The 16,321-nt window shown below is 39.0% G+C and overlaps 2 protein-coding genes across 3 annotated transcripts; both read right to left on the bottom strand.

Annotated features, from left to right (window-relative positions):
• On the bottom strand, positions 1-711 carry LOC133873397 (uncharacterized). Its single transcript, XM_062311109.1, has one exon. It carries the CDS (start codon positions 709-711, stop codon positions 1-3), a length of 711 nt encoding a protein of 236 aa, XP_062167093.1.
• A 6,412-nt stretch (positions 712-7,123) lies between these two features.
• LOC133872527 (auxin transporter-like protein 2) lies at positions 7,124-11,956 on the bottom strand. 2 transcript variants are annotated; one of them, XM_062310055.1, is made up of 9 exons: positions 11,173-11,956; positions 10,712-10,926; positions 10,422-10,607; positions 10,163-10,275; positions 9,881-10,064; positions 9,667-9,764; positions 8,570-8,777; positions 8,164-8,421; positions 7,124-7,609 (listed from the first exon to the last, which is right to left on the bottom strand). In XM_062310055.1, exons 2-9 carry the CDS (start codon positions 10,880-10,882, stop codon positions 7,388-7,390), a joined length of 1,440 nt encoding a protein of 479 aa, XP_062166039.1. In that variant the 5' UTR covers positions 10,883-10,926; positions 11,173-11,956; the 3' UTR covers positions 7,124-7,387. The 2 variants fall into 2 exon arrangements, with proteins under 2 accessions (XP_062166039.1, XP_062166038.1); XM_062310054.1 differs by having other exon boundaries at positions 11,176-11,956.
• Positions 11,957-16,321: the final 4,365 nt, after the last annotated feature.

Genomic DNA, 16,321 nt, shown 5'->3' with positions numbered 1-16,321 from the left:
TCAACCAATATCCTCCTGCTTTGTCCATTCCCTACCCGTTTCATCATGAATCCGCTCTATATGATTTCTCCGCTTTCTCTCAGTGGCCCAGGCGTGAAAGAACTTTGTATTGCGGTCTCCATGTTGGAACCAGTTGCACTTTGCTCTCTGTTTCCAGTACAGTTCTTCCATTTCCAACAAATGATGTGTTTCCTCCTCGACGTTTTTTATAGATTCCAAGTTATCCGGGATTTCATGATGTTGCAATACTCCCAACCGTCTAGTCAGCTCCCTAATTCTCCTGCCATTTAACCCGAATTTGTTTCTGCTCCATTCCGACAAGGCTTCCCTACACTTAACCATTTTTTCCTGTGTAACAATCCGAGAGTCTGCATCTTCAATATCACTGCCCCAAGCCGCTTTTACAACCTCCACACATTCAACATCCACATGCCAAGCTGCTTCGTATTTGAAAGCCTTGGGACGTTTGATGTTGGTTCGAAGAGAGCATAGAGTCAGCAGAATAGGATTATGGTCTGAACTTAGGGCTACTAGAACTTCTACTTCAAAATCTGGAAATTTGTTGCACCATTCTTCATTAGCCACAGCCCTGTCTAAATGCTCTTTGATAAAAGCACCAAGTTCTCTTTTATTTCTCCTAGTATAACTCGGTCCTTTATAGCCAAGATCCCCCAACCCACAGTCATGCAGTGTTGCTCTAAAATTCTCCATCTGAGATTCACTTCTAGTTCAACCACCCACTTTCTCAGACTGGGCCACAATCTCAATAAAATCCCCCATACAAAGCCACTCAGAGGGACTGAGCGAGCTGAGATGGTACAATAATTTCCAAGAGGTCTCCCTTTGAGTTTGGTCAGGATCACCGTAAAAACCTGAGAACATCCATGGACTTCCCCGATCACCCACTGATATATAAGCATTGATATGTCTCAAGGAGTAATTCACAATTTCCACCTCCTCAAGCCACTTTCCAGAGGAGGGCAAGCCCCCCTTTTTTCCCAACCGGGTCTACTGAAAAAAGCCCTTTATAACCCAAAGAACTCCTCAAAACGTGCAATTTGTTGGTCCGAATTTTTGTCTCCATAAGAAACAAAAAATTGGGCTGCTTTGGCTTCACCAACAGGCAAAGGTCCCGAACTGCTCGAGGGTTCCTAAGCCCTCGGCGGTTCTAGCTCAAACAACTCATGGCTGTTGGCAGGACTGCTGTGCAGCCGCCACCAATAATACATCAGAAACTTCATTCCGGGAATGAGAATCAAACCTGGAAATGTTGCTTCCGTTGTTTTCACCACTATTCTCTTTTATGGATGGATCTCCCTGCCTGCTCTCCACCTCTCCTGAAAAATGAGCTTGAGCTTCTCTCCCTACCGAGTCCTCCTCACGAGCCTTCCTCTTCCAATACTTCAGATTACCACCTCGTAGACCTCCCGAAGCCCCTTGAGACTCATTTGGTAATGAGGGTGGATTGGGAAGGCTGGATACCTGCTTTTGGATAAAACCTCCCTCCTCATCCAACTCTTCCCCTGGACTGTGGACAACTTGTAGATTATTAACTTCGGAAAGTTAGACTTTTGATCCCCAAGGAAACCGTGGTTCTCCAGCTTCCACGACATCCGCTGCATGGATAAGTTTGTTGGAAGCCACGTATGAATCCCTGTGACTGGCAACCCCTGACCGGCTATGAGGGCCTTCTAATTTAAATCCATCATTTTTTGGAGGCCCACTGCGTGGAGGTCCCTTTGGGGCAGCTTGTTTCTTCCGGGGCCCATTTGTAAAAAGCGCCACGCCATCCGACTTATTCCCTTTTATTGCACGCCCTCCTTCATAACTCTCCGAGAATCTTCCTGATTCAGCCATAACCTTCCTTTTTTTGCTTTCCTTGTTCACCTCTAACTTACCAAAATGGTCATGAGCCGAATCTTCCGTTTTGCATGGGATCGGGGAGCCCGTTTGGGTGATGGACAGTGCATTGAATGGCCATCCCGATTTTCCGCTACTTGCTTACTTTCCAAATCTGACTGCTCCGCCCTCTGGCCCTCCTCCGCCTGGCCGTGTTTATGTCTCACCGGGGAAACAGGGCAACCATCTTTCTGCCCTTCCGTTAACTCTGGCCCCCTTTTTAGATCATCGGCTCGCAACCACAACCCCCATCCCTTTGATCCCTCCTCATGACTAATCTTTTTTGAACTTTGATCAGAGCACCCTTTTGGTCCATGGATGATCCTCCCACAGCGAAAGCAAAAGACTGGGAGTTTCTCGTATTTAAAAGAAACCCAGCATGAGTTTCCAGAGACTAGGAGAGTCTGGCCTCGTTCCAACGGCTGATAAAGGTTAATGGCCACCTTGACACGCAAGTACCGCCCCCATCCGACATCATCCTCCGCCACTGCGACGTCCTCCACCTTCCCCAAGGTACTCCCTATTTGAAAACCCACTTCTCTATTCATGCATCCAAGAGGTATATTATGGATTTGGACCCATATAGGAGATACTGAGAACTCCATCTGAGATGGCGCTAGTCTCCCATCAAAATCATTGAGGATTAGAAGCGTCCTGTCATAGGCCCAAGGTCGCCCCGCCATGACCTTTTGTTTGTCCACTTCTTCAGTGAATTCGAATAACAATAGATTGTCAAGAATTTCCTTGAATACCACTCAACCTGCCGGCCTCCAAATACGTATAAGGATGGCTTTGAAAACCTCCTTGTTAAGTTTTTTTGGCACCCCCAGTCTTCCCACAATACACTTGGAGCCCTTTGCACATAGGATCTGTGTTGTTCCTTCAACGATTATGATGCCCTTCTGCTCCCCCTCAGATAAAGGGAAACCCCCCAAAAATTCCCCGTTACCTCATGTCATACTCCCCCACTGGGAAGAGAAAAGAAAGAAGGAATGTGGCCCCAGACAAAACTCATGCACCGATGATCAGAAGGAGACAGAAAAGACCTAGTGGTCACTCAGCAAGAGGAAACCCTAGGAGACCAGATAACTCCAACTCTAACTTGGAGAAACCTACTACTAAATACTAAATAACTTCTATGCCATATAGTACTACCAATAATTAAAAGGCTCTGACTTAGATAGATAACTTTAATTATCTTTATTTAATTAAACTACGATTACTCTTAGACAAACTAATGCAAGTTATGTCTACATGTTGTAGAATTTTACTTTCATAACATTCATTTCCCCTTAAATTTGTCATTATCCTCAAGGGCAAAATCAGAAAATCCTCTTTTTGATTCGCTTCCTAGGTGGGCATCCCAAAGGTGGGTTCACTTCCTCCTCAGAAAACCGCTTCAATTTCTGTTGCGGGAGATCTTCATCTTCACCGTGGTTTTGTCTGCAAGTGTCATGATTTGTGCAAAGAACTGGTATGGAACATGATGCATCTTGTGGTTCTTCTCAAAAAACAATTCTCGCCATGACCCGTATTGATGGTGCACACCATTTTGTTCAAACTTGGTCGCCGATGCTAGTGTGGCCTTAACGACACAATGGTGTGGTATGCTCTGTGCTACTGGATTTTCTAGATGCTAAGGGCATTGGACTTCATTTTTGTATGCATCCAACACTTTCTTTAAGAGAAGGCTAAGCAACTTGGAATTATTTTCTTCCATCTTCTTCATCAATCCTTGAGGCTAGCAAATTGTTGTCCTCCAACCAATCAAATCTTGGATTCGCCATTGAGCAACTTGGTTTTGATATCAAATTGCTACGTGAATGATTTCTCGAACACGCAACGGGATAATTTAATAGGTTTTGAAGGAATCTAGACCTTAGATTCTGAGGGGACCTAAACCTTTTAGATTCTGAGACATTTTCAAACACAAGGTTTGTAATTAATTTTGCTTTCTTTTTGTTAATCAATCACACATATAAATGAGAGAATTACAAAAACATAGAATATGAGATAAACTCCTACCTCTACCCTATGATAAACTCATAATACAAATAAATTACCTGGAGATAACTCCAACTCTAACTTGAAGAAACCTACTACTAAATAACTTCTGCACCGTAGTACTACAACTATAACTATTTTTACTGAATTAAATTATGATTACTGTAAGATAAACTAATGCAAATTATGTAAGTCTACATGTTGTAGAATTTTACTTTCATAACATCTATCCCTTCAATCAAATAGACGGCAAAGAAAAGTTCTAGAACCGATCCTATTATTTAAGCAAGCATGAATTATTGTTGTTTTTTTTGGCTTGAATAAGCTCTAAATTGCAGGGCTATAGGGTTCTATTTGCTTTCCTAGGATGCAATGTTCATTGGTTTTAAAATCATTTTTTTTAATATATATCTATGTATCGAGAATAATCCTACTTAAAATTGAATTGGAAGGGGTAGTAGTCTCAATTCGGGTCCAATAAAAACTCTTTGAAAAATTTGGTCAACAATCCAACTCTTGTTGCAATTAAATAAAATTTATATTTATTTATTTAGAGGTGACGTAGAAACTTATATGAGTCAAAATCAGATTGTCCGATGACTATTATGAGTGCCACCCTAGGCTTGGATCTTAAAGTGGGTGGTCCAGCCTAAAAAGGAACCTAGTTAAGCCCAATGGGCTGGCCATATTCCGCCAATGCAAGCACAAATTAAAGATGCACCCTAGGAAAGACTGAGGTTGTATTAACCTTAAAAAATAAAACTCTCTTATCATTTCACTTCAAGTAGACCAACGACCTGAAGTTTGTCACTTACGAGCTTGAAATTATGTCAAAGACTTAATTGGGTTGACTTGAAAGCTTTTCCTTCACTTTTGCAAAAGCAGATTTTTGGCTAGATTCCGACTTGTTTTGTCAGAATCTGGGTTGTCGGATTCTGGCGGCGGGTGCCAAATTTCGGCTAATGCAGCTGGATTTCGGTAATCGGATATCAAAATTCAAGGATCTTCAGCGGTAGATTCTAACTACTAACAAACTCCAATGTCCGAAGGTGGCGGATTTCAACAAACATGCTAGCAAGAATGAAGAGTTTAAATCCATAAAACAATTTACGATTTTTAATACCGTAAATCGTTTTCCAAAAATTAAATAGGCTTTTAAGATCAAACTGAAAATAATTTATGTTGACCACTATTTTCGGTTACACTAAACACCGAAAAACATAAAAAAATATTTTTCAAAAAATGTTTACGCCTAAATTAAGAAACGAAGCATTAGCCGTGAAATAAATTATGTTCGCTTCGCTTGAAACAAAGAGGATCCTATTCCCATCGATCTTAGACTACTCTTACAGCCAATTTTCCTTTATGATTTTCACGTTTATAATGATATATATGCCAATTCTTATTCAAACATATTTAAGATTTTTCTAGTTTTTCAATGAGTGGGTTTTGACTTCAAAGAGGACAGCAACAAGATACGAATCAAGAATCAAGGTTTACACCCACCTGGATCCATTTTCGATCTGGGTGTCATACTCCAAACACTGTTTCCCTTCACTTTCAGCTCGTAGTGCTTTGAAAATACTAAAGCTTTGCAATCAATGTTCATTTATCAGCTAGCGCCAGGAGTAAGATTCTCTTCATTTTAAGTGAAATAAATTATATTCATTTGAAAATTTAAATTTAAGTGAAATAAATTTAAATAATGTTGCAACATATTCATTACGTAACAATTCACTTCTAATCTTATATCATTTGTTGATACTTGATAGACAGGGCTAATAGCCCCCTAATGAGAGTTTTGTTTAACATTTTTGAAAAGACCACCCATTTGTTCGTTTACCAAGTTCGCAAGGAGAATCCACAGCATAATCATACCTTCTGGCTATGTTTACCTTTGCTTTGTTAGCCAGCTTCTTCTGTTAAACCCAGCCTCAATTCAAGTATTAAGGGGGTTGGCTTCATTCTCCAACTCGATCTTGTGGTAGACTACCCTCCTAGGGGGCACTTGGCAACACACTCGTGGCTGAAAAGGAATTTCCCTTTAAAATTGGACACCATCCATTGAATGGTCTCTCCCCAGCAAAGCAAAAGGAGGCTGAAAAGTCGTAGTGCGCTAGCGAACAAGCAAGGGACAAGCAAGCTAGCGCGAAAGCCATTACACTTTAGCGTATCCATTTTCTTGCTCTTTATATAAGGGATTCGAGCCATATTTGTTATAATTAGATGTCCCAAGGGAAGGAGTAAGTATTGGTTGTTTACATGTTCGAGCTAAGATTGGTTGAGGCGGGATGACGGCTTCAAGGTGCAAATTAGCTATGTCAGAATGTGTTGAGGTGGATAAAGTTATGTCATAGTTGCATGGTAGCGCCTGGTCCATCAAAATTGGAAACTACTAGCACGAGTAATATTGCTTTTCACACTAGATTTTGACACCCACTTCGCCATGATTAATCTCGTATGCTTTAAGTATCTAACACTTTAATTTTTATTTTTTTTAAATGACTGACATGAAAAAGTAACTTAAAACATGCCACATCTATCGGTACATTACAGCCATTTCTTCTACTGGCATATAAATTATTAAATACGTGGAATATATTCGGTATCATGAAATACTTTGAAATGGAGATATGATACTGATCCCACTTTCAATGGAAACACAGAACCACATTTTCTTTATTGAAAGGCCAGCCCTTAATATGAGGAAAATGTGCAATGAAAAAATGATTAAAAAAAGGAACTAAAAGTATTTACAAGTTAATTAAGCAGGCTGAGGTCTTGGATCCAGATTCACAGACAAGGCTGACTATAATAGGTTCAATGAACAAGAACATAAACCCTAGGAGAAGGTGTTCAATGTTCATGCATATGTCTACATGTGATTTTATGTACAGAATATTAAGGAGCAAAGAGTGGCACGTGACAAACAAATGAGCCCACGTGCAACCCATGTTAATGTGAGAGGCTGGCGGCTCCACGTACGCCACGCCCTTTCAAAATGGAATCTTTGGGTCAAAAGTGCCATTCAAACATGTCCATATACAACCGCTGGGATCAAGCCACGTTGGAATTAAAAAAACCCAAAGAGGCCCATACCATGATTCATATATATATATATTTATAAGATATGCTTCGGAAACATGGTAGTAATAATGAGATTGGAAGCCATAACAGCGAAGACCCACCAACAAAATCATATAATAAAAGAGAGAGCAAAAAGAGAAAATCTAAACATATATATATCTGATTTAATTAGTCTATGCTTCGATGGCAAAGGAAATCATCACAACACGCTATTTTATCAACTAAATTTAAGAACAAAAAAAGATCCAAAAAGGAAAAATCCAGCACACATCACATGTAGGGGAAATATTACTACTTCCCCTGTATGATACAAAATATGGAGAGACAGAGAGAGAAAGACAGATGTTGGCTGGCCGGCAGGCCGGCGGGTGTGCGGGCCAAGTTGATCTTAGTTAGCTCAGTGCTGCGGGGCGGCTGCCACTGCAGGCGGTGCTGGAGGCTTGCACTGATAGCACTTGGCAAAGAGCCCAAATGTGTCAACTTGCCTCACAAAGTTGGTCATGCTTGCCCATCCACCGAACCCAAACCCTACCACCAGAACCCACACCACAATAAACGAATTGACCACAAACATAGCAGTCCAGCTTGGTAAAAAGAATGGAGGTTTCTCTGCAGCATTCTGCAAAAACAGTCAAAAACAAAGGTCAACTTAAATCCCACACCAAGCACCCATTTGCTCGCCTCCGGTGATTTTTTTCACGGGAAGAAAGCCAAACTCGATTTAAAACTGTACAACACACTAATTATAACAGGTATGCCAACTACATGAGGGAGTTTCTTGACAGTTTATGGTGTTGAATTATTGAAACCAAGTTAGTCTAGTCAGCCAGCTCATCTAAGACGAAGTACAAACACTCCAGGAGTAGCCGCTATAACTAAATGAAAGGGACATGCCACCTATCTCAATTCTTCTAGTAATATTTCCAAATCCAGACCTTAAATGCTTTTGTACACTTGCAGCACCCTCTCTCTTTCTCTCTTTTTAGTGGGCACAGAAGCTGTGGAATGTGGGAGGGAATGCCCACTCAATGGATCAAGATAATTACAACTTGCCCACCAAAATAAATAACGAAAGCATACAGCTTTGCCCAGATGGAAAAAGGGCCATTGCCAGAAGGGTAGCACGGGCAAGTGGGGATGCAGAAAAAAATACATTTTTTTTTTTTTTTTTACCTGTCTGGCAGAGGCTTTTCTGTAGGTGAGTATATGTGCTAAAGATGGGATAATATAGACGGTGAAGCTGACCAAAAGAGCCCCAACGGCGGAGTTTATAGGCCCAAAGAACGGGAAGATTATTGCCAAAAACCATATTGGTATCACCACCGGCAGCCTTGCTAGTGCCCTCAAACATATGCTCCTCGTGTCATGCATCCCTATCACCTTCTCCCACACAAAGTACAACGGCGTACATGCGAACCCAAATGTTATAAACTGCACACATTCCATAAAATATAGCACAATGTTAGACTTCTAAGAAAGGACAAAGTTTTCTTACAAATGTGTTCGATGAAATTCCTCTTACTCAGTCTATTAAACACTACATCTTAGAAAATTTAATTTAGTAGTCTGAACTTAATACCTGGTGGATGAGCATCAAGATAACGGCGGCGTCACGAAAGCGGGTTTTGGGGAGGAGAGCGAAGGCGTTGGCATGGTTGAGGAGCTCATCGCCAAACGCCCAATAAACGCAAACGGCCGAGGGAATCGTTAGTGTAAAAACGTAGAGAGTGGCCATTAGGTAAATGTACTTGAACTTCTGAGGCTTCCACATGGCGTGCATAATTTCCCTGAAACATTAATTTTACCCACACATTTCGCTGATCAGAGTAAATTTTACACCCCCCCCTCCCCCCGTAAATTATGGGATTAAAAAAAAATAAAAACAGCTAAAATCGTGTAATTACGTTTCACCTTCACTTTTCCTATACTTTGCTTTTACGACATCAAACATTCATTTTCAAATTAAACATTAATCATAAGCGCTTATCCCAAAAACAACTCTTTTGTAAGCCTTTGACAGAGACTGGAAACAGCTGTGCCTGTAAGTAAAAAAGCATTTTACCAAAGTGCCCCAAGCTTAAGAGAGGGACTGCGGGCCTACCTGCCTCGGATAGCGGGTAGCTTAAGATACCAACCCAACTACCCGGGACAGGTGGCCTACAACTCCGAGTTCCTTTTTTACTTTTTAATAAAAAAAAAAAAAAAAAAAAAAAAAAAAAAGGTAAAAACAACTTAAAATACAAAATACTTAAAACTATTTTCACATTTATTTAAAACCATTAAAAAAATTAGTGAAATTTGGGCAGCTGATAACTCTAATTGCTTTAGTCCATGGCATGATTAGGGAAAAAAATGTACAAATATTTATCATATGAGAGGGTTATTATTCTACAGATGAAGACAGGGGGACCAGGTGAAGGTCAGAATCTAGCCGAGACAAAGAATATAATTCACATGGTTAAACTAGAGCATAAGACATTTTACTGTGCATATTTCCTAGATAAAAGGATGGAGGGGGTAATGTTGTTTCCTAGCAAACAAAAGTAGAATGCATGATTTTGTCTGTGGGTCGCCAACACCGAGATGGCCGGCAAAAGCTGCAGACACAAGCCGTGTAGAAACAAGTGAAAGAAGAGTAAAAGAGGATAATATGGAGGGGGAAAAAGATAAGCTTACACAGTGACAGCATGACCACCGAACGTGTATAGTATATTGGTAGCTCCAGTAAAATACAGCACTAGCTTTGTTGGAGCCGAATGTTGCACATTCTCAGTCTGCAATAACAAATCAACCCCAAAATTATCAGGAAATCTCAAGAACAACCCAGAAACTAATACTCCTTCAAGCTAATGACAAAGGCTGAAAGATCAGCAGAACTGGTTTCAATTACCTGCCCGTGAATAAGAGCTGCTACAGCCAAGTACCAGGCGGTATAAGTGGTCATTCCAAGGCCCAGAAAAGACCAAATTCGGTAGTTGTGAAATGAAGGTATGAACACTGTGGTAGCACAGCAAGCACCAAAGATATATGTCCATGTCCGTTTGTCCAAATTGTCATTGATGTAGTATATATTACTGCTCACATCAGTTAGCAACAAAAATTTGTTCATATCCAACAAAACCCAGTTCAGATTTTCCCCAATTGAGTGAGAAATTTGATTGAAAGATCTTACCTAGCACAAGCTATAAGCTGTATGACAGATCCGAAGAGGAGGAAAGTGCAGTTGAAAGCAAGCCCCGCTGCTTTCCAGTACGGACCCAGAAGACCATCAAGCACTTCAAACCACTGCAATCCAAAACAGTTAAAGAGTGAAGGGTTTTGGCTACAGTAAAATCTTTATCAGAGTGTTTTTTGTTTTTTCCCATTTCCTAGCGGCTTGGTTTTTTGATTAGGAATAAGTGGTGGTGGTGGTTCTGAGAAGCAAAACCAACCTGTATGACATGGTTCTTGAAGCTGACGTTTTCTTTCTCCTTTCGGCTTCTGTACTCTACATAGAGTACACTAATTAGATACGCCGTCCAGCTCCCAAGCAATCCATAGAATATCTGGAACAAGACGCCTGAAAGCATACCCAGTTGAGAGAAAGAGTAGGGTAGTGTTAAAAGCACTTGCGCTACCTGTAGAGAAAGCACACAAAAAAACAAACAAACAAAAAGTCAGTCGTTTAGAAGAAAGAAAGATCAGTGCTCTCTCTTTCACGCAGACAAATTAGTGGGTTTACTTGATTGGAAGCGCAGCTGAACCAGGCGTCCCAGGCGGAGCCGCCATGCCAGAGAAAGGTCTTGACGCTAAACATGGAATGGTCTTCCTCTTTCTCTTGCTCCTTCCCTTCATGCTCTGTCTCGCTAAAGTTGGAGACTATTGCTTCCTCTGCTTGCTTCTGAGGCAACATTGTCTCCGTTTTTCTCAAAAGGCAACGTCTAAATCCGGGTAGATCTGAAACATGTGTAAGACAGTAAATGAGACAAAATCTACAATCAAACGCAACCCCAGAAAACGAAAGCCAATAAGAGTATAAGACCCCAGATCCAACTATCAGAAAATTCCTTCCGCACTTCAAAAAAGAAAAAACAAAACAAAGAAAAAAAGAACAAAAACAAAGCACAAAGGAAGTTCGGAAACAAAAGGAGCATAATTTAACATGTTGTTCACGAACAAGACTACCAAAAGAGAAAAACTCACTACCACTTTCAACTTCCTCGTTCGAGAAGTCTCTTTCGCTAAAAGATTGAAGCTACCACAGATCTGCCTTCCAAACAAAATGACAGAGTATTGTCACTTGTTCCTTGTTTTCCGAATGGCAAAACAACTTGCTGTAGATAAAGCACGGGCTGAGCTGAGTATGGTGGTACAGTTGAGAGAGGCAGAGTATTAAGAATTCTTCATCCCAAGATTTCTCACAGAGTGCCTTAACTGCGTCGAAATAATGGCAAAATCTCCTGCTTCAAGAGTTTCCGTGGGTTCCTTTAAAAACTAAACTCAGCTCAGTAAAGCCCCTTCTTTAATGCGCCACCAATTTGCACAGAGAAAAGGCAGTGCCGCATCCCCAAAGACGGCGAGACCTCAAAAAGCAGCAAAAATCTCTGCAGCCGCTTCAAAGGCCTGTGCCAGATGTTGAGGAAAAAGACCCTTTTGGCTCCTATTCAACCCAGTATATATAAACAATTAAAACAAGACCAGAACATTAAATACCCTATATATAATCCTATGCTTTTGCTTTTTCTTTGCCTTTGAAATTCCCCCCCACCTCTTCCCCTCTCTCTCTCACTCTCTCTCTCTCTCTCTTAAAGAAAGAAAGTAAAGCTAAGCCCCTTGGAGCAAGGATGAGAGAGACGGACCCCCTCCCAATTCCCTGTATTCCAAATTCCTATTCGATTCTTGGGTCTCCGTTCAGTGACAGAGAAGTTGTAGATCAAAGTGAGTGGGACGTTGTTCTCATCAGTAAGGACCTAACTACACCATGGACCTCGCTTTTTATAGCCCCAAAACCCGCTGCAACGGCTAAGATTATACGCTGGTTGTTCTTCTTCTTCTTCTTTTTTAAGCTTTAAAATATAAGAGAGTTTTTTTAAAAAAAATTAAAAATTAAAAAAAAAATATTTAATAATCTTTAATATTTTTCTCATTTTATAAATTTAAGTAATAATATACACAGTCACACACATTTATTTTATTTATATCTTAATATGCTAACCTGGTAGAGTCTAATATAACCATTGAATTATTTTTTTAAAAAAAAACTAGGACTCATCCAATGGCTATCTTAACTAAGTAAGATATTAGTGTGATATATAATATTTCTCAATAAAATTATTTGCAATATATTTAAATGACAGCTTTTTTCAAATTGGTTTAAATAAATTTTTTTTAATTCAATCTAAAACTAATATTGTACAAAATGAATGTGCTTTTTAGGTATATTTTTCATTAAAAATGAATGTAAGATTATAAATATATCTAATTTTCACTTATATTTTAGACACAACTTAGTTTAATGAATTGGATTAAAGAAAATTTCTCTAGCTTTGCTGTTTTTCAAATTTATTAACTTACTTTCTTTCATTAGAAAAGTATGATTTTATTTTCTTATTAAGTTCTATATTTGAAGCATATTATATATTGTTAGGGAAATTTCCCAAAAAAAAAATAAAAAACATTTTCATTGATCCCGAAAGAGCGCGAAGTTCAACGGCTACATCAGGGTAAATCCGGACAGAGGAAGAGGAGGAACGGAGCATTAAATGAGAACTTTAATGAGGGGATCACCTCATTAAAGTCTTTGATCCTGCTAATCAAAAACAACCGCCGCCATATGAGAAAGTATAAACTGTGGCTTGAGATGACTGTCTGAGACAGCCGAAGGAAATTAATTGAGAAAAGATAAGCATCTCAGGGTGATAAATGACTGTACGGATAAAGAAAGGGAAAAAAGGAAACAAATAAAAGATGGTCAATACAGAAAAATACAATACAGGAAAATCATAAACTCTCTCTAATCTTAACAAACTTCTCTCATTCTCCTCCTTATTAAGTTCATACTAATTTGATCGTCGGAGGGGGCACGGCCGGAAACCCCGTCGTTCCTTTTGTCTTGCAGGACGTAGAGGAGGTTACTTCAAGGTTTTCCGCTTCCATCTATTCGGAGTCCGAAGATCAACCAGGAGTTGACACGTCTCACATCCAAATTTTTGCATCAACATATATATATATATAAATAAAATGTTACTCTTTACAATCACATCACATCGACTAATAAGATGTATTTTAAATGGCTTACAATCATAGGCGTAACTACTAAGAAGCTTGGGGGCTTTCTTTTAAAATGTTCCCCTAAATTTTTTTAAATAACCCTATAATTCTTTTAAAGTCTAATTTTTACCTCTCCAATTTTTATTTTTATTTTTGATGTTACCCTCACTACCTAAAATCCTATTTTCACATCTACTTAGAATGCCAATTATTTAAAAATAAGAATAATAATAAGTCTTTTTTTTTTTTTTCGAACATGTAGCATCTGCTACTTAAATTAACAGAAAAAGCCCAAAGGCCAGTACAGATAAAGGGAGTTGAAGACCCCTAAACCCTAAGCCAAAAAAACTGGCTTAACAACAAACAGAAAAGAGCCCTTCTACGTATCCTCCCCCCATCCCCCCTTATCACCCTTTTATAATAAAAAAATTGATTTTTATCAAAAAGTTGTCTCTGATGTAACATCAGAGACAACTTTTTAATAAAAATCAATTTTTTTAAGGAAAAGAGGATGATGAAGGGGGATGAATGGAAGATCTTTAGCATTTCCCAACAGAAAAAGATCCCAAGAAAACAGCAATTTTAATAAGAAAAATGATAGACAAGTGTCCGTCCCCGGTTCATCTTTTAACATTAAAAAAATATTTTTCTTAAAAAAAAAAATGAAAAAACCATAAAGGATAAACGAAGAAAAGTGCATAATATTTTTTTTTTAATATTAAATAATAATAATAATAAGCCATTTAAAACATATAGGTCAACCGGCACTAAATATGAGTATGGAAAATTAATGTGAACTCTAGTATTACTCTATTATAAATTACCGTGGCAGTGTTCTTAATTTCCAACTCAGAACCTGTTTCCCACGAGTCCATTTCCCATAATTATACACAAGCTTTTGAGAAATGCAGGAGCTCAGATCCAAATCTCAGTCAATAATTCCGGGAATTTATTTTCCCACTTTTATTCCCCTCACTGAGTTCATTTTTCAATTTGGATTTTAATTCATCGAGGTTCCATCACCTTCCTCCCTGTCCCCCAATCAATGCAGAGAAGCCGAACCCAATCTCACACCACATCGCGTGGATCTCCAATTAATTCAGCCGGTGGATTGCGTAACGAGGCTTTTGACAGAACTTACTATCACGCTCGTCCTGAGCGAGTGGGGCTGACAGTCTCCGATGATAGATACACTTGGATTACATTTTAGCGTGGGCCGCCCAGCGCAGCCAATGCAGCAAATGGAGGCCCATTATGATTTTATCGGCTCCTTTACTCTGGTTCGGCGCAGCCGGGCACGTGTCGTCTCGAAAAAGCTCGCTCAGGGGCAGCCGAGCCATTATGGTGACCCCGCCAAGTGTTCGCACGCTTTTAAAGAAAACACGCGCACAATTGAACCCTTTGCCCCACAGCTCGCCGGCTCATGATACAAAAGATGCCCTTTCATCGGACGGCTTGGAGTGGCCCATTAGCGGTAGCCGGGCCCCACCCATCAATCCCCATTATCGTATAATTCAAACTTTTCTCCTCCTCTTTTGTTTATTTTTAATTTCTTTGGGATAAAAGATTTAATAAATACATTTGATAAGCATTCGCCTCCCTCTCTCTTTCTCATCATTTACTATTAAAATGCCACTTGATTCTATCAATACACTTCACAAAATAACGTTGGAAAACTTCCACAAAAACCGATGACTAAATAAAAAAATTCTTAACATAAAATGTTAAAATATTAATTAAATAATTAAGCGTATTATTTTTTATTAGATAAGTAATACTTTAACATAGTATTAAAGCAGAAATCTTGAATTCAAATCATATTTCTATAACTTATCTAAATATTTCATGTATTTGACTTTAATTATTAAGAGGGAGTTTAAACCTACACGTAACAAAACTTAGATCGAAGCCATTTAATTCATGGTCAATATTTTATTTTGTTAGATCTAATGAGATAGACGATAACATATTATTTGAAATTTTTAAGTGACATGTTAACATACTAATTACGTATCCATAACGTCATGAGAATGTGTGTTAATTAAAATGTTAATTAAATGATTAAATTTATGATTTTTTTTTTTTTATCAATTTAAAATTTTGAGACAACTAATATTAAAAGTATAATTAAATGATTTATTTATGCTATTCAAACATGAACCTTTATGTTATTGAAGTCTATCGATTTGAGAAGGGCATGTGTGATCAATAACGATCAGCTCAACATGCTTAGTAAGGTCATTACTTTCTGTATAATCAAAGTGGACCATTAAAATGTCGTATAGTCTAAGGGTGAAGTTTGCTGCTTTGATGCCTTTTTCTTTTTGTTTTTGTTTTTGTTTTGTTTTGTTTTCTAATAAACATTATAAATATATCCTAAGATTAAAAAAATTTAAAAAATTAAAAAAAGAAAAGAAAAGAAAAGGTGAAGAGATTGTTGAGAAGTTGAAATCCAAAATCAATCTAAGAAGTGGTGGTGGTGGAGCCACCAAGCCACCATGGTATATATATTGGGGTGAAGAGAGAGTATGTAAAACGGAAAAAGTGTCACTCATATTCCTTACAAGACCCCCCCACGTCGTCCCGTTCAAACGGGGAATTGTCGGCTGGGTGAGGGTTCAATCTCTTGACCCGCTTCTTGCCCGACACGACCCGCACTTCGATTTTTCTGCTTCCCTTTTCCAGTTTCCTCTCCTGCTGTGCGTTTGTTTCTTCTGGCAAGTTTTTTTTTTTTTTTTTTTGACCGATTAAAGTGAACGTGCGGTGAGGTGGTTCCAGCCAATAAGAGCGAGCCGTTTAGATTTCGTCAAACACTCAAACCCATAAATTAAAAAAATCATTTTATTTTTACTGTGAGGGGTTAGTGGGATGGAGAAGTAATGATTAGTGAATCGATTTTGACACCACTCACTAATGACTAATCCCTTTTCCATGCGGATCAAAGCTCGGGTTGTCCGTTCTCACTTGGGCGGTTGGGCCCCCGTCCCTTCTTTTCTGCAAATATCTCATTTTTTAGATGATTCATGTAAAAGAGATACACTATTCATTTAGCATGCCTCTTCTTTAAAACCAACGCAAATCA

Source organism: Alnus glutinosa, chromosome 7 (genome assembly GCF_958979055.1).
Source record: "Alnus glutinosa chromosome 7, dhAlnGlut1.1, whole genome shotgun sequence".
Lineage (NCBI taxonomy): Eukaryota > Viridiplantae > Streptophyta > Magnoliopsida > Fagales > Betulaceae > Alnus > Alnus glutinosa.
The sequence above is the reverse complement of the archived record's forward strand: the minus strand, read 5'-3'. Positions and strand labels throughout refer to the sequence as shown.

Bases quoted from the DNA above. Each gene is read 5' to 3' on its own strand.
- LOC133873397 (XM_062311109.1), bottom strand. From the start codon at position 711: ATGGAGAATTTTAGAGCAACACTGCATGACTGTGGGTTGGGGGATCTT.
- LOC133872527 (XM_062310055.1), bottom strand. From the start codon at position 10,882: ATGTTGCCTCAGAAGCAAGCAGAGGAAGCAATAGTCTCCAACTTTAGC. The intron at 9,765-9,880 runs GTAATTGAAACC...TTGTTATTGCAG, and splicing joins CAGCTCTTATTCACGGGCAG to ACTGAGAATGTGCAACATTC. The intron at 8,778-9,666 runs GTAAGCTTATCT...TTAATGTTTCAG, and splicing joins GGTGGTCATGCTGTCACTGT to GGAAATTATGCACGCCATGT.